Source organism: Microtus oregoni, unplaced genomic scaffold (genome assembly GCF_018167655.1).
Source record: "Microtus oregoni isolate MIOR12 unplaced genomic scaffold, Mior012 000017F_ref0000208, whole genome shotgun sequence".
Classification (NCBI taxonomy): domain Eukaryota; kingdom Metazoa; phylum Chordata; class Mammalia; order Rodentia; family Cricetidae; genus Microtus; species Microtus oregoni.
In genome coordinates, this window is record NW_024543076.1 from 4,698,344 (window position 1) to 4,720,468 (window position 22,125).

A 22,125-nucleotide genomic window follows, 5' to 3' on the forward strand; every position below is an offset into this window, starting at 1 on the left:
TCTTAATTGCTTTGTTCAGCGAGCACATCAGTAGACGTTCTGAATATTCCTGTGTGAAAACGGGCAGAAAGGACAACAGAGATCTTCATGATAGCTATCACTGGGTTTATACTCAGGAACATTTTTTTTTTTAAAACTGGAAATAAAAATCACTGAGTTGAGTCACATATTAAGAACAGGGAAGTGGCCTTCAGGTTCCTTCCTTCCTCCTACTTCAAACCCACTGTCCAGGAACACAGGAAGTGTTCAGAAACACACACACACTCACACACACACACACACACACACACACACACCCTTCTCAAAGAGGCGGGGCTTGAGAGTTAGTTTGGAACACAGGTGCTTACTAATGACCACTTCATGCCAGCTAACCCAGGAGGACAGACAGCTGCTCGGCGATTCCAACCACACCTCGGGGGACAATTGTGCCACAGAATGGAATCACGCACATATCTCTACAGGGAGCTGGGTTACCCAGGACCTCATGTGAGTAAGGCCGGGCCTCTCGAGCACCGTGGCTTTGCTCTCAGACACCAGGGCCATCGAAAGGAGGAAGGGGAAAGCTTAGGTTTTCAATCTGTTATGTCTGTGCCCTGCTCACGCTGGCTCGCCACTCTGTGGTTAGTCACTGTACAGTTCTGGTTTGTGTCTCTGCCATCGCCCTGGCTCCCGTGGTCTCTTTGCATTTCCAAGCAGAAAGAAAAACAAACTCTTTTTATTATTATTTATTTATTTTACATCCTGACCTCAGTTTCCCCTCCGCCCTCTCTCCTCTCAGTATCTCCCCTACCTCCCCTCGGCTCCCCTATCCGCTCCTCCTCCTAAAAACAGGCTCTTTCCTGCCGATTCCTGTTGCTTTCAGATAAAACAAGTTTTGCTTTTACTTTTTGAATTCCTTGCTTCAAAAATACGGTCTCTTTCCAAAAGGTACAGTGTTTGCTGTAACTTTATTTTTTAGTTTTGAAACATGACACATAGACCCGCCGTAATGGATACCCCTACATCTGAGTTTTTGAATGACCATATGGTGGGGGTGGCATTTTCTTTGAGTTAATTAGTATCTAAGCCCAAATGAAAAGGGATCTCCGTGCTGATCAATCTTTAGCCTCACCACACAGTACACTGTATTAGAATGCATGTTTAAGCTAGGCTTTGACTAAGGCATCTGAGGGATGTTGGTCAATCTTTAGCCACACCACACGGTACACTGTATTAGAACATATGTTTAAGCTAGGCTTTGACTAAGGCATCTGAGCAGCTCCATGCTCCAGGGCATCATCACATTTAAGTTGAACAGCTCGGTGTAAAGGTCACCTATAGTTAGGAAACGGTTGGAAGAACCTGTCAGAGAAAGGAATGAGAAGCAGTGGCAGGAGAAAGGAAGGGAGTGTGTGTGTGTGTGGGGGGGGTGAATTTAGCCAAACCGGAAAGAAAAACTGTCTTTATAAAGCCCATTACTCTGTCTCACACATATGTGCCAGTAATTTTTTTTTTAAGAGTGAAGAAATCAGAAACAAGTTTTTAAAAAGACATTTTCAGTTAGGTGGTGGATTCATTCCAGGAGTTTAGGCCTTCCTCACAGTCTAAGGCCAGCTGTGGCACCAAGGTAGTGAGGGCCAAGTTCAAGGTCTTCAATAAAAAATGCATTATTTTTATTGTTTAGCAGTTAAATTCAAGTTTAGACTTTTTGAGCTTTTGCCTAAAATTAAATCCCCCCCTCCCCCCGTGTCTTCAGTGGGATCTAGCGTGCACCGGTTGTCTGTAATTACAAGGGCGAGAGACAGTCTAAGCAACCACTCTGGCTATTTTTAAGTCTCATAAGAAGAGAAAGGGCAGAGGGAGGCAAATATGTCTCTTGGGTCATTGGATAGGTCAGGATTCCACTCACCGGGAACTGTGGTTGAGGAGAACGCCCAGGTGGAGGAGGACAAAGATGTCTGTATTTGGGCGAGATTGACTTGCTATGTCTGGGACAAACGAAGTTGACCTTTAAGCAGCTGGTTAGTGGCCCTGGCTTGGGGATCCTCCACTAGACCTCCAGACTTGGAATCACTTTAAATGAAGGCTAAGCCACGCCAGCAAATAAGATCAGGCATGAATATTAAAATGGCATGGAAGAAGCCTGGGTACATAATCCCAGGAGCCAGCTTTTCCCACAGGGATCTGAGGAAATGCAGATTCTAGAGAGGTCAGAGACAGATAGGAAGCAGGGGTCCTGTGAGCCCCGGATGTGGGATATTTTGAAGAGACTTGTGTTGTGTGTATGCTTGCAATCCCTGGCACTTAGAAGGTCCTTGACGACAGCTCTAGGTAGTTCTAGACCAATGTGGCACTCTATCTAGAAAAGAACAAAGAAAAAAAGAAAGGAGAAAGAAGTAGTTTAGGAAACCTTAAGAACACCTTAAGATAAGAGTTGCCGGAGGGAGAACAGGTGCTTGGGCTGTGGGGGACGGCGGGAGTGAGTGAGAAAGGGGTTGGGTCCAGAAAGGCAAACTCATGTCCAGAACAAAGTATCACAGAGCGAGGTGAGGTTTCCACAGAACTTTTGACCTTATTAAATTCGATTTCAAGATGTTTGAGACTAACGGTCTGAGACCTAGACAGTCAAAACACTTAACGAACAAATAGCAGCAGCTGTCAAGTCAGCCTTTGGTCGCAGGGAGATGGGATCCAAGGTGCATGAAGGCTCTCAAGAACCTGGGGATGTTCGAGGCCCTTGTAGAAAATGAGGGTGTTGTCATACAGCAGTGACCTTCTCACATCCCCTGTAGAGCTAAATCTCCTCTAATCATGTACAATACTCAGTACAATGGAAACACTGTGCAGTTTTTATGCTGTATTATTTAACAAATAATGAAAAATAATGACAAGAAGCCCACACATTCTAGCACAGACACATTTTCCCCAAATATTTCTATCAATAATTCTTTAGATCCATGGATGTGGAACTTGCAAGCACAAAAGGCAACTTTATGAAAAAGAGTTATCTGGGCAGTGGTGATGCATGTGTTTAATCACAGAACTAGGAGGCAGAGGCAGGCAGATCTCTGTGAGTTCCAGGCCCTCCTGGTCTACAAGAGTGAGTTCCAGGACAGGCTCCAAAGCTACAGAGAAACTCTGTCTTGAAAAACCAAAATAAATAAATAAATTAATTAAAAAGAATAAAGTAAAATACATAGAATTGACCAAAAGCAACTGGGAGTCAGGGCAGAGAAATGGGGATGCAAAAAGTATAGCTGGACACTTCCCTGGCAGGGGAGATACCATGGTCACAAAGGTGGCTTTCCCAGTACGAGGTTTATCCACTACATTCCCATGCTGGACAAGGTTTATCCATCACACTCCACATGTGTCTGTTCCTGAGATTTCCCCAGATGTGGGAAACTTGGCTGGGGAAAACAATAAAAACAAAGCCAAGCCAAAACAAAACCAGAAGGACAGTTAGGTGGCGCCTTGAACTGAGTGAGAAGTATATTAAAAACAAACAAAACAAACAAATGGGTATTAGGTAGTGGAATTAATCATGTCCATGACAAATCTGCATTTTTAACCCTTGTTTCCTCTGGATCCCTAACTTCATGAAAATCTCCTAAAGTTCTACAGACTCAACAAATCCAAAACGAGAGCACCCACCTTCCCATCCAGAGCTCATCCCCAAGTCTGTCTCCCTTCGGGTTCAGAAAATGGCATTGCTGATCACCCACATACTGAACTAGGAAGGCTGGTCCCCACCCCCTCTATCATTTCTACCATCTGGCTCTATCTGTTCTTCCTTCACGTTCTTTGGATTCCATTCTCAGGATTCATTCTGTCTCTCCTCTCCTCTTTCCTCCCCTCTCGCTCCTCTCTCTTGAGTCAGATCTCACTGTGCAGCCCCTGCTGTCCTGGAGCTCACAACAGTCTTCCCACTTCAGATTCAAGTGCTAGGATCCCAAGTGTGTGCCACCACACCCAGCAGGATTCGCTTTCTTAGTTCCTGCTACCATCACTTGGAAATACCATTTTCCTCTAGTCCCTCTTCTTCCCAGCCTATCGCCCCTAATTCAAAATACAGAGAGGAGAATGCCCAACTCCCTCACGGTGGCCCTTGCTGACACGTCCTTGTTCCATTTCTCAGTCACATCTCCAGTTACTTTCTGCCTCCATACCTCTATCTTATAACAACACTGACTTTCTCCTTGTTCAGCTCGTTACTAATTTTCATACTTAATCTTTAAAAAGACGAGGCGATACCGTGGAGCCAGCTAGATAGCTCAGTGGATAAAAGTGCTGGCTGTGTAAGCCTGACAACCTGAGTCTGATCCCCAGATCCCAAAGTGTCCCCCAACTTCCACCTGTCTGCCATAGCATGCGTGAGTGTGCACATACATATGTACACACCATGATTATAGTTTTTATTTTGAAAAAAGGATATTTAGGCCTAATTGGTGGAGGATGACCAAGGGGGTTGATTACACAGTGATATGGGCCACAGGGAGAAACCAGAGATGGGCAGGACCACTGTTAGATGCCTCAGTTTTTATTGACTACATTTCTTACATAGGTACTGATTCAGGGACCCTCAGAGAGAAGCAGAGAGGACTAGCTTCAGAGAACTTGGGATCTGATTAGAGAACTAGGTCACAGATAAGGAAGTAGCTAGTACGACTGGTTTTCACAGAATACCATCAGTGATGCTAAATGTCACAGTTGTAAACATAGCCATTTTAAAGCACCGGATAATTCACAAATATGAAATGGGTACTCAAGCCAAATGCTACAGAAATCCAGTGGAGGTAGGAGTTTCTTTGGATAGAGTTCAGATTAAGTTTCAGGATAAATAGGATTTGAAAAGCAAAGACAGGCTGGGTTCAGCACAACCACAGGAAGCAGAAAGGAAGCCTGAAGGCCGAGAGCCTCAGGCTGGGGTGTAGTTCAGTGGTAGAGTGCTTGTCTATCGTTAGCAAAGCCCTGTGCTCAACCCCAGCACTACATAAACCCAAGCATGGTGAAGTAGCCCAGCCCAGTGATGGGAAGTGAGGCAGGGGTATTAAAAATTCAAGTGAGTGTTGACGCTAGCCTGGTACACAGGAGATCCTGCAGAAGGGACATGGGGGAGAGGAGAGGAGAGGAGAGGAGAGGAGAGGAGAGGAGAAGGGAGGAGAGGAGAGGAGAGAAAGAAAAAAGAGAAGAGAAAAAATGAGAAAAGGGGGGAAATGGAACCAAAATCTCTGTGTACTGAGATTGAGGTGGGGGAGTACCTTGACAGCAACTCTAAGTGTGGACCCAGACTGGGGTGGCTGCTGCCGGAGTGGATATCCAGGCTTTATCTCCATGGAAGTCCAAATGGAAAGCTTAAGAATAGAAGTTCTGGGGCTGGAGAGATGGCTCAGAGGTTAAGAGCACTGGCTGCTCTTCCAGAGGTCCTGAGTTCAATTCCCAGCAACCACATGGGGCTCACAACCATCTGTAATGAGATCTGGCGCCCTTCTCTGGCATGTGGGCATACATGGAGGGAGAATGTTGTATACATAATAGATAAATAAATCTTTACAAAAAAAAAAAAAGAATAGAAGTTCTGAGGACACAGTGTATAGAGGACCAGGGAAGGGCCAAAGCCCAATCATGGCAGTGCCCACATTCATGGACAGGACAAGATGTAAAGAAGAACAAGAAATGACCTGAAACATAGAACTGACGCTGTCCCAGTCGGGGCACGGGAGATGCAGAGCAGAGAAGTTGAGGCCTTTTGTTCATGCCGAGGCTTTAGAGATATTAATTATGTGTATTTGGATATGCCTTACACATTTATATACCATTGCTTTGTTGAGCTGCAGAATGGAGGACAACCTGAGCTACATAGCAAGATCCCGTGGGGCCTCTCCTTCAACCTTAGCTGCATGCTTGCCCCCAAATGTGACTTGGATGCTCGAGGAGCACAGCTGATTAACATATGGTATTTATACAACGAACATGGGTCCTTCCTCGGTGGTCTCTCAGGTGTGAGCCAGTACCGGATAATCTCCTTAGCCCCTCTTGGGACATCATGAGTCTCTCCTAGGGTTTGCAGATATTGAGCTCTAGTTAATACCTAGTTAAGTACCAGGAAATTCAACAGAACAAACTTGTATAATTTTCACTGGGACATTATTTCAGAGAACAATTATGTTGACTCAACTTTATATTGTAGAGCCAAAGTTAAAAGCAAACTAGATTTTTTCCAGGAAGTACAAATTTTTAAACTTCTGTTAGCAAGGAATGTGTAGGCAGAGGCTGCTTGTTCATTCTCGGCCACCCAGACCCGAAATAACCACACAGAAACTGTATTAATTAAAACACTGTTTGGTCTATTAGCTTATGCATAAGCTAATATTACATAGTTTATTACATCTTAAATTAACCCATTTCTATTAATCTGTGCACTGTCACGTGGTTGTGGCTACTGGTAAGGTTCTGTCCAGCGTCTAATGTCTGTCTCCAGCAGTGGTTACATAGCTTCTCCCTGACTCTGCCTACTCTCTCCTTTTCTATGGCTTGGAATTCCCGCCTTGCCCTGTTCTGCGCTGCAATAGGCGCAAAGCAGTTTCTTTATTAACCAATCATATTCACAGTATACAGAGGGGAATCCCCACATAAGGAATGTCTGAGTTTCCTTGCTTATACCATTTCGCTAACATCTACATAGAACAATATATCTTCATAGTCCATAGCAAAAATTACACTTTAAATTCCCAAATAAAGAGTGATATTCCACAGAAACAAACTCAACAACATTGTGTTTATTTGCATGTCTCTTCTGTAGCTGGGAACACTAGCATAGAGTTGGCTAGCCATTGTGGAACCATGAAAAGCTTGGTGAGTGGAAGAATCATTAAATGGCTCTGAAACATGAGTTTCAAAAGGCTCGTGTTGCAGTCATGAATACTTTAACCAGTCTTTCTGCCGGCCTATCTTTTAATCTCAGACTAAAGTTGATGCTTTAGGATGTTTCTGAATTCTTTCAGCCAATATAGTCAAGTGTGTGTCTGTGTGTGTGTGTGTGTGTGTGTGTGTGTGTGTGTGTGAGAGAGAGAGAGAGAGAGAGAGAGAGAGAGAGAGTATTCATGTGTGTGAGTACATATGTAAATGCAGGCCCACTTGCACATTGTACACAACTGTGTAGAGGTCAGAGGTCATCCTTAGATGGATTCCTCAAGTTCTTTTCACGTTGTTCTGTTTTGTTTTGAGGCAGTCTCTCGCTCTCACTGACCTGGGACTCTACAGAATAGGCTAAGCACTACTCAGACAATGTAATCTTTCCTTTCTTCCTTCCTTCCTTCCTTCCTTCCTTCCTTCCTTTCTTTTTTTAAAGTTTTTTTGAGACAGGTTTCTCTGTGTAATAGCCCTAACTGTCCTGGAACTAACTCTTGTAGACCAGACTGGCCCTTCATAGAGATCCGCCTATCTCTGCCTCCTGAGTGCTGGAATTAAAGGCGTGCGCCACCACCACCTCGCACTGCCCTGGCTCAGACAACGTAATCTTAACCCTTATGCTCTTTCCTGGGTGGTGGGGATGCTTCTCTGTGTAACGCAGCTGCAGAAGGCCACTTAGTGCAATAGGAGTCCTTCTCTGTTCTGAATGCTCCAGGAACCTTTCAGGAGTAAACTCCAGCACCAATGAGAGTGGAAGAGAGCCCAGATCACCGGCAAGCCGAAGCCAGGACAGCACCCGAAAGGCCCCAGTGCTGGGTCCAGTTTGTGTTCCCATTTTATACTCTAATGCCTCAATCTGAGGTGAGCAAGCAAGATGAGTCAGTCGGGTTGTTAAGAGCAAGGGCCCATTGTTTGGGTCTCTCTGTTCTGGATAGCAAGTGAGGTCATGCTTGGCAGTAGGCAGGACAAGCGGTGCTCTTAGTGAACACTAAGCACACCAACAGACCCGTACTGAAAGTTGCTCTTTTCTGCCTTATTCCGCCTCATGAGGAGAGTATATACAATAGAGTGTACATCCTGCTTTACCCCCAGACACTCAGACAGCCTGTCAATCCGAAGTACTGTGAGTGAGAGCAACTAAGTGGAGGTTGATAGCTACATGTAGATATTCAGAAGGATATGGTAATTGGCTACTTAGTTTTTGTTTGTTTCTTTTGGTTTTGAAATAGAGACTCCAGGATACTCTTTAGCTCACTGTAGTCCAGGCTGGCTCTAGCCCATGTTGATTCTCTGTCTCTGGAGGGCTAGGATTCCAGGCAGGCCTAATTCACCATGCCCAGCTGATCACTCATTTTTTCCACCCTGTGATTATCTTCTTCGTGACTCAAAACAGAGACGGGAACTACATAATGCCGCCTCCACCTCTCTTCTGGCCCCATCCAAAGAGCCCAAGAACTCTTTCCTCCACACTCTTATTCAGCCCCAGGGTCATCTGGACATCGTCCTCCAGGCAGTCCTTATCAGTGAGTTGGAGTTGGGGATCAGAATGATGAATTTGGCGGGTCTCCCTGACATTCGGGTCTGTTGATCTTCTGACTGCATGACTGCAAGGAGCAGGCATTGGAAGGAAAGACTCACTGTAGCTATAAACACATTGGCATCAGCATCAGAAGGCGGCACAGTGGCAGAGCACTGGCATCCCAAACAAAACAAACAAAAACAAACACAAACTAGAAAACAGGGAAGAAAAGTAAGCCTAGCTTACAAATCGATTAAAACCAGAAAGCTGTTGAGGATCCTGCCTCACGCTCCACCTGCCCTGCCTCAATAGTATCTGTGCCTGTGTTTTTAATATGCCCCCCTTTCCCACACATATCCCACCACCTAGCCACTGTCTCCGCCTGTCTAAAGGCCCCAAAGAGCTAGCGCAGCCCACCCGGCAGTTACCGATGTGTTTGTTAGGCACAGTCTTGGTGCTAGGTTTTTCAGGGATTGTGGACAGGCACCTTCTGAGTAGGCACTGATAGTGTGCTCTTTCTTTAATTTAATGGCAGTTTCTATTTCAGAAAAATGTGAAGTCAACACTTGATTTAGCTATTTATGGATGCCTCAGTAACACACACACACACACACACACACACACACACGTGTGTGTGTGTGTATATATATATATGGAGGGAGAGGGAGAGAGAGAGAGTAGTAGCTAGCTCCATGGGCTAGGGAGATAGCTCAGTTGGTAAGCGCTTCTCTGGCAAGCATAAGGTCACGAGTTAGAATACCTAACGCTTACATTAAAAAGTTAAGTTTGGGGACAGTAAGAGAAGTGGAATGGTTTGTGCGCTGTGAAGAGAGGCGGAACTGGACACGTGATGGCGGTGAGGAACAGCTTGATGTGAGAGGCCATAGTTATGCCCAGGCCCATACTGTTGCTGAGGGGCTAGGTCTGTGAGCCTGCCACAGCTGGGGTCTGTGTTGATGTCCATGGCCCACATTACCACTGAAAACCCTTCAGACGACCATGGTGTGTGCTGCTGCTTGAAGCCATGTTGATGTCTGTAGGCTGTGCTGCTGCAGGTGACCATATCGATCCGGTGGCCTACGCTGCCTCCTGAGGCCGTGTTGATGTCCAGGCCTCTGCTGCTGCCAAGAGCCATGTCTGGATCTGTGGCCCTACTGCAGCTGGGGTCTGTGTCGATGTACATGGCCCGTGTTTTCACCAAAAGCCATGCAGATGTCCGTGGTCTGTACTGCTCCCTAAAGCCCCTCCTCACCTGCAGTGCAGAGCAGAGGCATGGCTGAGGGAGAGCTGGTCCTGTCCCTTGCCTGGCAGCACAGGAGAGCTGGCTCCAGTGGCATGGGCACAGGGAGGCTGGCGACCTGACCAACTCAGCTCCCACCCAGGCCCAGATCCAGGGCCTTGAGTGGGACCACCCCAGCATCCACGCCGTCTATGAGCTGCTGAAGCACCCGAAGGGCCGGTCCTGCCAAACCGTAGCCACGGGATCTCCTGGACTCGAGGCCACAGCGGAATACCTGAGAGGAGTTTCAATGGGAGCCCAGAGTTGACGGTGTTGCAGAAGTCGTGAGCCAGACCAATGAATGACTCATTGCAATCAACATTTGCAAGTAAAGCTGTCTGGACCAAAGGGTCTCCTGTGTGACACACCACAGCATCTAATGCCACCATGACAAATGGATGTGTGCCTGAGAGGCCAGTAAGACAGAGGAGCAGAATGGTAACTGTGTGGCGGAGCTGGAGACTTGACAGCTGGGAGGGGTGTGAGGAAAGGCTGCAGTTGGTAGAGGAGCAGGACATGCCCAGAGGGGCCGGCAAGACTTTTTTTTTCCCCCAAGTTCTAATTTTTATTCTTTATTTTCTTTTTTAAAAAAATAAATCTTTATTTATTTATTACATATACAGTGTTCTGCTTGCATGTATATACTTGCAGGCCAGAAGAGGGCACCAGATCCCATTACAGATGGTTGTGAGCCACCATGTGTTGCTGGGAATTGAACTCAGGACCTCTGGAAGAGCAGGCAGTGCTCTTAACTGCTGAGCCATCTCTCCAGCCCTATTCTTTATTTTCTTTTGGGGGGAGATTACAGGGTGGAGGGAGGATGTGGGAGGACAGGGAGATGAGTGGCATTGGGGTGCACGATGGAAGGTTCCCTAAAGATCACTAAAAAATTATGATAAATAAATAAATAAATGGAAATTCAGTGCCGCTCCCCTATGCTAAGTTCTGTGGTACAAGCCTATAATTCCAGTGCTGGGGAGATTGAGACAGGTGGATCTCTGGGGATTGCTGACTAGCCAACCTAACTTAATCAGTGAGCTCCGGGCCAATGAGAGATCCTGTCTCAAAAAAAAAAAAAAATAATAATCACAAGATGAACATTTCTAGGAATAATATTCAGGGTGACCTCTGTCTTACAAATGCCTGCACACACATCCAATAGCTTTGCCAAGCTGATCTCATGCTCCCCATCACCACTTCTTGCATAATGCTGGGCACTGAGACCAGGCAAGCACTCTTAACACTGAGATAAACCTCCAGCTGACATTTTCTTTATGTTCCTATTATTATTATTATTATGCGATCTGAGTCTCATGTATTCCAGACTAGCTTCAAATTTATTGTATATTCAAGAAGGACCTTGAACTTCTGAACCTCCTGCTTCTACCTGTTGAATACTGGAGTTACAAGCAGGCACTATCTTGTCAAGTTTTATATGATACCAAAGGTTGAACCTAGGGTTTCACGCATGCCAGGTAAGTACTCTGTCAACTGAGTTACAGCCCCAGTGCTTGCCCCCTTTTCTGGAGTAGTGTCTCACATAGCCCAAGGTGCCCCCTAACTTGCTACATTGTTGAGTTTCTGGGCTTCTGATCTGTTTATATACAAAAGAGGTCTGCAGGGCATGGTGATGCACGCCTTTAAGGCCAGCAATTAGAGTTTGAAGCCAGTCTGGTCTACATAATGAATTTCAGCTAGGACTATATAGAGAAACTCTGTCTCAAAAGACAAAATGATCAATAAAATAAATAGGAGCGCTAGAACAGATACCTGGATGTCGTTATAAGCCCTGAGCATAGATAATAAGCAGTTACTACTACAATGGGTAGCATATACCAAGCAGGGGAGTACTTTATAATAATTAAATCCCCAAGTAAAAGAACAAAACAAGTCAGTGTGGTAAGAAATGTTGCCAAAATGGCCAGCTAAATATCCATCAGGATCCCCTCAGAAAGGGCTCACCTTCCGTGAGAAGGCTTAGTAATTCTTCATAGTCGGTGTTTTGATGTTTTCACATATGCTGCAGTCGATGGGTCAGCTATAGAAAGATCTTATTTTAGCCAGGCGGTGGTAGCACATGCCTTTATTCCTAGCACTCGGGAGGCAGACGCAGGAGGATCTCTGTGAATTTGGCCAGCCTGGTCTACAGAGTGAGCTCCAGGACACACTCCAAAGCTACACAGAGAAACCCTGTCTCGAAAAACAAAAAACAACAAAAATGACCTTATTTATATTATATTATAAACTGTAAGTCCTTAGATCAGAGTAAGGAAAGCAGGCAAACGGCCCTGCTTGGGAAGGCTTTGGGTTTGCCAGTTCACACTGCTGACCAGAAGAGCCACAGAGCCCCTAAAGTGTAATCTCACTTGCACATAGGAAAATGACCTGCACACTGAGAGACAAGTCCTTGCAAGGTTCTTGTGCAGTTCTGGAATTCAGAGATGCAAAAGGTGAGGTCATTTCATTTAATGTTAAATGACAAACACCTTACTAACTACCTACATATAGAAACACAAGATTTTTAACAGTGGTTAAGCAAAAACAACAACAACAAATAAATGCACAACAACTCAGAACTCTCTTAAGTACATATGGAGTCTAAAAAATGCTTTTCTTTCTTTTTCTTTTTTTTTCTTTGCTGCACTGGGATTGAACCCAGTTCCTCACACATGAGTACATATCAAGTTTGTCTTTCGGGGTCTGAGTTACCTCACTCAGAATGGTTTGTTTGTTTGTTTGCTTTGTAGTTCTATCCATTTGCCAGCAAATTTCATGATGTCATTGTTTTTAACAACTGAGTACCGTACTCCACTGTGTAAATGTGCCACATTTTCTTTACCAATTCTCTGGTTGAGAGACATCTAGGTTGTTTCCAGTTTCTGGTTATTGTGAATCGAGCTGCTCTGAACATAGCTGAGAAAGAATTCTTGTGGTAGGATGGAATGTCCTTTGGGTATATGCCCAGGAGTGTATAGCTGGACTTTGAGGTAAATCAATTCCCAATTTTCTGAGAAACTGCCATATTGATTTCCAAAGTGGCCATACAAGTTTGCACTCCTGCCAGCAATGGAGGAGTGTGCCCCTTGCTCCACATCCTCGCCAGAATGATCTGTCACTTTGCATTTTTATCTTAGCCATTCTGGCAGGTATAAGAAGGAATCTCATAGTCATTTTGATTTATATTTTCCTGATGACTAAGGATATTGAACATTTAATTATGTTTTTCTCAGTCATTTGATATTATTCTGTTGATAATTCTCTGTTTATATATTTATATCATTTTAATTGGATAGTTTGATTTGTTGATTTCTAGTTTCTTAAGTTCTTTATATATTTTGGATAGTAATTCTCTGTCAGATATGGAGTTGGAGAAAATCTTTTCCATCTATAAGCTGCCGTTTTGTCCCATTGATGGTGTTCTTTGTGTTATAGAAGCTTTTTAGTTTTATGATGTCTCATTTATTATTGATTATTGATCTTAGTGACTCCACTGTCACTTTTCTGTTCATGCAGTGCTCTTCTGTGCCAATGCGTTCAAGGCTATTCCCCACTTTCTCTTCTATTTGGTTCAGCATATCTGGCTTTATGTTGAGGCCTTTGACCCACTTGGACTTGAGTTTTGTGTAGGCTGATAGATATGGATCTATTTACATTCCTCTACATGCAGACATCCAATTAGAGCAGCACCATTTGTTGAAGATGCTTTATTTTTTCCATTGTATATTTCTTATTTCTTCATCAAATCCAGATGTCCATAGGTGTGTGGATTTATGTCTAGGTCTTCTATTAAATTCCATTGATCAACGTGTCTGTTTTTATGCTAATATCATGCCGTTTTTATTACTATAGCTCTGAAGTACAGTTTGAAATCAGGGATGGTGATAGATCATCAAGTAGCCTCCATCCCAGAGATGCAGGGATAGTTCAACATATAAAAATTAGTCACTGTAGTCCACCATATGAACAAACTGAGAGAAAAAAAACCACATGATCATCTCCAACTCTTCCTATATATTATAACCTCAGTTTAGGGGTTCAAAAATGGACCTGGGGAGAGCGCATCCTTGGATATCTTTGTTCCTCTTTGCAATATGGTCACAATGAATAATAATAATGATTATTATTATCATTATATTAATTCTGCTGTTCTCATTGACTTATGGAGGATAGGTGGCAGAACCTGGCTTTTCGGGGCACCCAAATTCGATAACAGAATGCTCAGCTAATACATGTGTCTTGTCACTCCGCACTCCAACAGAGCCTCCTGGCAGGCGTGGCCAGGCTTAATCCCAGGGACCACTCTAGGCTGGTGCTTGGTCTATGAGATGACTCTCAGCTTGAGTGCAAGGCTGAAACAACCATCTCGTGGAAAACTCGGGCTTCACAGTGGGCTTCGGCAGAGGAGAGAACACCCCCAGGCTCAGCAGACCGAATGGACGCCACTACCCGAGCTGACACGACAGCGGAAGGCGCTCAGTGCAACCGCCCGGGGCTAACAGAAATGCTCTGGGGAGGGCAGGGGGCGGGGCGGGGGCGGGGCGGGGGCGGGGCCGAGGCCGGGCGGAGAGATCGACGGTTCGGCGCTCCGCGGAGTTAGGGGGGGGGGGCGCCTGCAGGATCAGCGGTCGGGCGGAGCGCCGAGTCATCGAGCGGCGCCGGAGTAGCGGAAGCCACGGGGTACGCTGGCCCGGGCCCGCGGTGTAGGCCGGCTGGAAGCCCGCTGACTGAGTGCTGAGGTGGCGCTGGAGGAACTAACCCGGCGAGGGCCACACGCCAGTCGGTGACTCACGAGCATCGCGCCGCGCTCCGACAGCTCCCCTGCAGCTGTGGGCCTTGCGCTGGGTGCCCCGGGACTGCGCGGCAGGGCGCCTCTCCCGCCGGACGCGGGGCTCCGACGTGTGACCCCGGAGCTGTCAAGCTCAGCGTGCGGGTGAATGGGAACCGGGGCGTGAGGAGGTAGGCCTGGCCCGTCCCCGCGGGCAGTGGGCAGCGCAGCCCTGGGGCCCGGGGCGGAGGCGTGAGAGAGCTGCTGGCCACCCCTGCCCCGGGTGCGCGGGGTGTGATCTGGGAGACGGTCTCGGAGGTCCGCCCAGCACGGACCATCTGGACTCTTGGCCTCCTTGGAAATGTGATCGGCGTTTATATCCATCCAAGAACAGCCTTGTAAAATCGCTAGAGCACAGTTGGGCTTTGCTCCTCAAATAGGAGGGGTGTGGCGAGGGTACAGTTTAACCGGAAAGAAAATGGTTTAGCCCAATTGTAGGGGCTCTGGAAGGAATGACAGACTGGATTATAGCGGGGCAGCGGGGTGCTGAGAACTCCGCACCCCGTTTTATTGCGGTGAGTTCCATCCGCTCTGCGTGAAAGGAGGTGTGTGTCAAGTTCTCCAGCAAGGTTTGCGCTCGTGGGTGTTTGTGGAATGTACACACAAGGCAGAGGGTGTGTAAGGCAGTGACCTCGGTGCAGGAAGATGGATCTATCAGTCATTAACTATGTTTAACTGTAATTTAGAGCAAGACGATTTTTTTCTATACCTCAGTGTTCCTGTCCGTGTAGCGGAGTGAATGAGATAGGATTAAAAGATGCTTTCTTATGACGTTATGTTAGCACAGTGCGAGGTGAAAGCGCTTACCGGTGTTTACCGTGTGACTGGTGGCTACTTGCACAAGCGTACAGAAAACACTTTCTCGTGGTTGGGACATTGACATTACCACCTTTTGCAACGTTTATAAAGCACGATTGAGTTGAACGCGGTATGTGAGCATTGCCATTTCTTGGAGCCGCGCAGATGGCTGGTGGTGGTTGCTGGAGGATGTGACGCTGAAAACTTGACCTGAGTTTAGGTCCTCAGAACCCGGTAAAACCAGCTGTAGAATCCGAGCGGCTGGCCGGCAATCCGGCAATCTGAAACGTTGAGTTCCCCGGAAGGAGCGGGGATACTACAGACAGCCTGTCTCTAACAAGGTGAAAGTGTAAGCGGGGAGTTGGTGAGATTGTTCTGTGAGGCAAGCAAAGCATTGGTGGAGAAGGAGAAAGCGAAGTAAAAAACTCTGTTGAAGCCAGTTGACTGCTGCTGTTGGGATGGGATGGCCCAGATTTGGGGGTCCTTGCAGGTAGTCTCTGGGTTAGGCATTTTATAAAACCCTTGTGGCCTCCCATTTCCCTTATTGTCTGGTCCACTGATCAATTGTTCGCCCAGGCAGCCTTTCCTTCCTGCTGATTTGCTGTGTTCCTGACGTGTCCTCCACCCTAGCCCAGAAGGCATAAAGAAGCACACCCTTGCGCTCCTTGTCTGTTTGTGTGTTCTAACTCTGCTTCAGCTTGGAGGATTGATTGATACAGGAGTGTGTGTGTGTGTGTGTGTGTGTGTGTGTGTGTGTGTGTGTGGTGTTTTGAGACAGGGTTTCTCTGTAGCTTTGAAGCCTGACCTGGAACTAGCTCTTGTAGACCAGGATGGCCTCGAACTCACAGAGATTCGCATGCCTCTGCCTCCCGAATACGTGAGCCATTACTGTCCTGTTAGAGTTTGTCCTTTGACCTCCACTTTCACCCATGCAGCCTTCCATCTCACTGGCTCGAGTGCTCAAAACTGTTTGCATTTTGCAATGTTTGGGGCCTCAGACTTTGGGATGGGTATACACAGTATGCACTGACAAATATAGATACAGTTGATTGTTTTTAACTTTTGTCTAGTATTCCGCCATGTAAAGAAGCAAATTCAATCTTGTTTTACATTGTACTTTATGAAGTAGTTTGAGTCAATTTTGTCTCATTACTCATCCCATATTAGTGGTGACAATGCTGGTCACTATCTTCAGTGTAAAAAATGTGTCTTTAGTGGTGCAAGTCTTTAAACCTGGCACTCAGGAAGCAGAGGCAGGAGGATCTCAGTGAGCTCCAGGCCAGCCTGGTCTGCAGAGAAAATCCCAGGACAGTTAGGGGTATGTAGAGAGACCCCCGTCTCAAAAACACAAAGAACAGAATTTTTAAAAAATACCTTTGGGAATACTTCATCCAGAATAAATAACAGACAGTTTGTTAAAGTTTCTGATTTCCATTGCGCCTGCTTGTGAAAGCGGAATGGCTGGGGTCTGTTGTGTTCCAGGCCATCCTCCACAGTGTTCTTTCCTAAAGTCAGAAACAAGACCTTTCTCAGCTCCTTACCCATCTCAGTTTCTGTGCAGTGCCCTACACAGATTAAAGACTCTGTAAGCTCTTGTTCATTCTGTTTATTTCCAAGGCTCTTACAACTCTTCATTTATTTGAAAAGCTGATAACTTGCACAGTTGGTTTGGTATTTCCATTGTCTTTAAATTTTTCCTTGTTCCCATTTAATTCAGAAACATAATTATAAATATTTTAAAAGTAAAGAAGGTAGCAATAGCTTGTAAAATGTTACCAATTGCATACTATATATTATATGTATTTATAAATAAATACATATATATATATATAGGAGGATGGTACATGCCTGTAATTTCAACACTTTGGATGCTTACACAGGCCAGGGAAGACCAGCCAGGGCTACATAGGGCTGTCACAAACAAACAAAAAACCCAAGCAAACAAAAAACCACTAATAAGCCCAAATAACAAATGTTGGGGACAAGGAGAGGAGACAGAAAAGAAAAGACGGAAATGAAGGCAAACCAGTCCTGTGAGCCGCTGAGAAGAGCCACATGGCTGAGAGAACGGCCTGGCAGACCTTCTCATTTGAAGCCATGTGAATACACCACTAATCATGAATTGTGTATTTATTTATTTATCTGTTTGTTTATTGGGATAGGGTCTTACCATGGAGCTCTGGCTGACTTGGAACTTGCATGTAGTCCAGGCTGGCCTCGAACTCACAGAGATCTGCCTGTCTCTGCCTCCCAAGTGCTGGGATTAAAGGTGTGCGCCACCATGTCCAGTATGCAATAATTAATTTTTAAAATTCAAGAAATACTCCTCTTTAAAAGGTTTTATTTTCCTAAAATGTTTTGGCTTAAGAAGAAAAAAAAAGAGCACGTATTTTCATAGTTTATACTAACGGTTGGTTAGGACGATAGCTCAGTAACCTGGCAGACAAAGCGCTGCCAGCTGGAATGTTCGCCGTCCACGTATAATACATTGACCAACGCCAGTCGTTTGCTCTGCCTCACCCAGCAAATCAAATACCACAGCTGAGTCAGTCCACGTTTGTTCAGTGGAGGGAGGATTGTGTACAGGACACTTAGGACGGCCGTTCTCTAATGATTAGGTGGTGCTCTAGACTCTTGGCAGTGTGCTCATTTGACAGTTACAAGGGCTTTTCTTTGGGCAGAATTAGCGTTTCCTGGGTATTATGCTTTGGAGTGGGCCTCACTCATCATGGGACAGTTTGCATGATCAGGGAACTCCACTCTGAAGTGTGCCCACATCAGAAGACCCTTGATGGGCTGACTGCTTAGCCTCAGGGGGCTGCGCTGCTCCCGTTACAGCCTGGATTCCTAGTTCAAGTTCAAATAGTGCTGTATTTCCTCAACCCTAAGCACCAAGGTCAGAGTCCATGAGGTGAAACTTAACGTTGCTACTGGGAAATTTAAAGTTTTCCATAAAACAAATCCCTCCCCCCTGTTCTTTGTAGCTCCCCCACACCCTGTCTCTTCTTCCCTTCCTCATCTCATATCTCACCATGTACGTGGATTGGCTTCCAGGTCAGGATCTTTGAATCCTCCTGCCTCAGCCTGACAAGCACTGGGGTTATATGATAGATGGCCTGCAGAAACAAGTTCCCTAAGTCAACCATCTCTTGCTGGTTTTGACTTTGTAAGTGAAGGGTGTGGGGTGAGGGCTGATGGAAAGGTAGGTAGGCCATGGAGTTAAACAAAAGTGTTTTCATGGGTGTGGCAGGACCACAGTGCTGAGGAGGAGGTAGCTCTGCAAAGGATGGGGTTAATGAAGCCTCCCCAGAAGAGGTGATACTTCGCTGGGGTTTGAAGCCTGAGTAGGAGTCTGGGCAAGAGGGGAAGGAAGCTGTAGATCCAGGCATTAGACCTAAGGCTGGCATAGATCCACTAATGAGCAACGGGCATTTTGATTCACTGATGCTTTGACACTAGTAATCGGAGAGATGTGGTTTATAAAACAGGCTGAGGTCCAGATTAGCATTTTGGATTTTATCCCATAGTGAGGTATGCTGATTGGTGTGACAGTCAGATCCCTTTGAAAGTCTGTGGGAGAAGGACAGGACAAGAAATAGGCTCACCACTTTGACTACTAGCTCGGACCCAAGACAAATGGACTTTTATCTAAGGGAGGTGCTGGTGGGGACCAAGAGGAAGAAACAGTGAGCTCAGGGGTGAATCGACCCGCCCAGGAGGTACTGGTGAGGAATGGAAGCGGCAGGATAGCAGGAAATTTGGATGAGTCGTAGCACGTAACTGGGTTAGGGAACAAACCAGGAGAAACAGCTTTGCGGGAGAAATGAGTTCAGTTTGGGACACCGACTTTCAGGTGCCCTGGGGAAGCGTAGCAGAGCCGTCCGTGGGCGTTTGGAGCCGGCTTTGCTGTCTGGCACGTGGGTGCAGATGAGGTCTTGAGGGAGTTTCTAAGAAGCATCTCTTCCGAGGGAGTGTGTCATGTGAGGGCAAGGACATGCTCTTTGAAGATGTGATCTTGAATCTTGGGGCAGTAATTTTCCCTCTAGACCTGTCTCTCCCTTTTGTGAAATTAACCGGTAGGTGATTCTCAGCCCACATTTTCTAACAGTTGGGCTCGCTTGTGAATATACCAAGTATTTTTTCCTTTAGTAAGTACTTTAAACTAATAATTAAAGAGAAGTTATTTGTTTATCTTTGGAATGGAAACTGTGTTCCAGTGTGGCAGTGAGAGAAAGGACGGAGGCTGCCAGCCTGCTGGGGGTTCCTCACTTGACACCCCAGTGAGGGTGTCGCAGGGGGAGCAGGGTGGAGCAAAGATTGGACGCCTCTGTACTGAACCACAATGCTTTCAACAGGAAAGTTCTGCTCTCCTACTTCGTAGTTATTCCAGCAGTAAACAATAACTTTTATTTTTGTATCGTTAGGAACTCTATTTTAAGAAACTCTCAACTAAAAAAAAGCAAGTCATGGAGAAGAACGGGAATAACCGGAAGCTTCGGGTTTGCGTTGCTACCTGCAACCGCGCGGATTACTCCAAACTCGCCCCGATCATGTTCGGCATTAAGACAGAGCCTGCGTTCTTTGAGCTGGATGTGGTGGTGCTGGGCTCACACCTGATAGACGACTACGGGTGAGACGCGTGCTTTCCTGTGCTTCGTCCAGCAGTGCGCCCGGGAGAGCCTGGGTTTGTAGGCTGCGGGCCTCGGCCTCTGTACTGCAGAGGATTGGGAAGACGCTCAGAGTCTGTTACTTCAGTTATAAACCAGGGTAAAAACCAAATGGCGATGAAGCCTGCCCCAGTGCTGCTGTTCAGCAGATACTTGATGATCGACAGCTGGAAATGTCACTATTTGTTACTACACTCAGAAGAAACACATATGTGTGTGTATAATTGTATATAAAATTAGATTATAATAACATGGCTTCATGGCATAATTTTTTGGTGTTGGGGTTTGAGCCCAAAGCCTCAAGCAAGCCAGACCTGTGCTTTACGACAGAGCAGGCTTATTTCACCCCAGGGTGTCTCGTGAGTTCTAATGGCAGTTCTTCAGAACGGTTTATTAAACTGAGTGTATTGGTGTGTGCCTGTAATCCTACTACCTGGGAAGCTGAGGCGGGAGGATTGCTTTGAGTTTGAGTCCTGCCCAGATTGCAAAGTGAGGGCTGCATAGTAAGACCCTGTCTCCAAATAGACAAAACAACAAAAACCAATCCTGGTTTACAAGTCAATCACATATAAAGTAGTATACATGAGACAAGATTTACAGAAGTCTAACTTATCTTAAGGTAAATGAAAATGTTACATTACCAGGATCATTAATTTGTGTGTGTAACCTTAAGGTCTGTACTGTAGGGTAGCAGGCATGATTTGAAAACTGAAGGGTAGGCTGAGCTAGACCAGGAAGGAGCCTTGGCTTTGCTCTCCTCGTGCACTTAGTGCCCCCTTGTGGTGTGAAAATGTTCGTGCAGCCTCCTAAGACTGACCGTCACCGTTTATGAAAGAAGCCAGTGCTCAAACCGTCATATTCAGACTACTTTAAAGGCAGGGCGGTAATGCACCGCCAGAACAGTAAGCAGAATACCACCGTCTCCTACACTCTGTGTGGCGGGGGCTTGCTCTAAGAAGACAGTTAAGGAGCAGTGAGGAGGCTCATGGGTAGCTCCTATAATTTTTTTTTTTTTTTTGATTTTCGAGACAGGGTTTCTCCGTAGCTTTTGGAGCCTGTCCTGGAACTAGCTCTTGTAGACCAGTCTGGCCTCGAACTCACAGAGATCCACCTGCCTCTGCCTCCCGAGTGCTGGGATTAAAGGCGTGCGCCACCACCGCCCGGCTAGATTTTTTTTTTTTAAATTGTAATGAATTTGGCTATCCAAGGCAGGCTATTTGAGTGATCAGATGTTGTAGTTTGAGCCAGAGGTAGAAGTCTCAGTAAGTTCTCTTCTGTGACAAATCTTGTGCGGGAAGCCGGTGGCAAGGAGGCTGGCCCGGACGAGGTAGTTGCTGCAGCACCTGAGGTGGAAAGGTGTATTTGATGGTGAGACTATTGAATAGGAAAATCAACTAGTATTTAGGAGGATTTCCAGGGCAGGCTTTATCTTGATCTGGAGAACGCTGCTGACTGTGTACCAGTGTGAATCGGGTATAGGTACATTTATGGTCTTTGCTCTTTGTTTGTAGTTTAATTACTTGTTTTAGCAAGCGAGACTGTGAGCAGGTGTCCCTTTGGGGTTGGTATTGTGCTTTCTTGTGTAAGAACATAGTGTCACTCCTGTGCTCCGCTTTAGAAACACATATCGCATGATTGAGCAAGACGACTTTGACATTAACACCCGACTCCACACGATCGTTAGAGGGGAGGATGAAGCAGCCATGGTAGAGTCAGTAGGCCTAGCTCTAGTGAAGCTTCCAGATGTCCTTAATCGCCTGAAGCCTGACATCATGATTGTTCATGGAGACCGATTCGACGCCCTTGCCCTGGCGACATCTGCCGCCCTGATGAACATCCGAATCCTGCACATTGAGGGCGGGGAGGTCAGTGGGACCATCGACGACTCCATCAGACACGCCATAACGAAGCTGGCACACTATCACGTGTGCTGCACCCGCAGTGCCGAGCAGCACCTGATATCCATGTGTGAGGACCACGACCGCATTCTGTTGGCAGGCTGCCCTTCCTATGACAAACTGCTCTCGGCCAAGAACAAGGACTATATGAGCATCATTCGGATGTGGCTAGGTACGTATGCCAGACTCAGAAAGTGCTGGGCATATTTCAGTCTTTTTGGAAACTAATGGACACAATATTCCATTGG

At 46.1% G+C, this 22,125-nt stretch overlaps 1 protein-coding gene across 3 annotated transcripts in view; it reads left to right on the forward strand.

The window, feature by feature from the left end:
* The first annotated feature begins 357 nt into the window (after positions 1-357).
* Positions 358-22,125, forward strand: part of Gne (glucosamine (UDP-N-acetyl)-2-epimerase/N-acetylmannosamine kinase) — a 46,615-nt gene continuing 24,847 nt past the window's right edge. The window contains exons 1-3 of one of the 3 annotated variants that reach the window (XM_041667477.1): positions 358-486; positions 19,737-19,942; positions 21,598-22,049. In XM_041667477.1, coding sequence (XP_041523411.1) covers positions 361-486; positions 19,737-19,942; positions 21,598-22,049 — 784 coding nt within the window. In that variant the 5' untranslated portion in view covers positions 358-360. Of the gene's footprint in view, positions 487-14,269; positions 14,646-15,010; positions 15,030-19,736; positions 19,943-21,597; positions 22,050-22,125 lie in introns of those variants that run through there. The other 2 variants (XM_041667479.1, XM_041667478.1) reach the window with 2 other exon arrangements.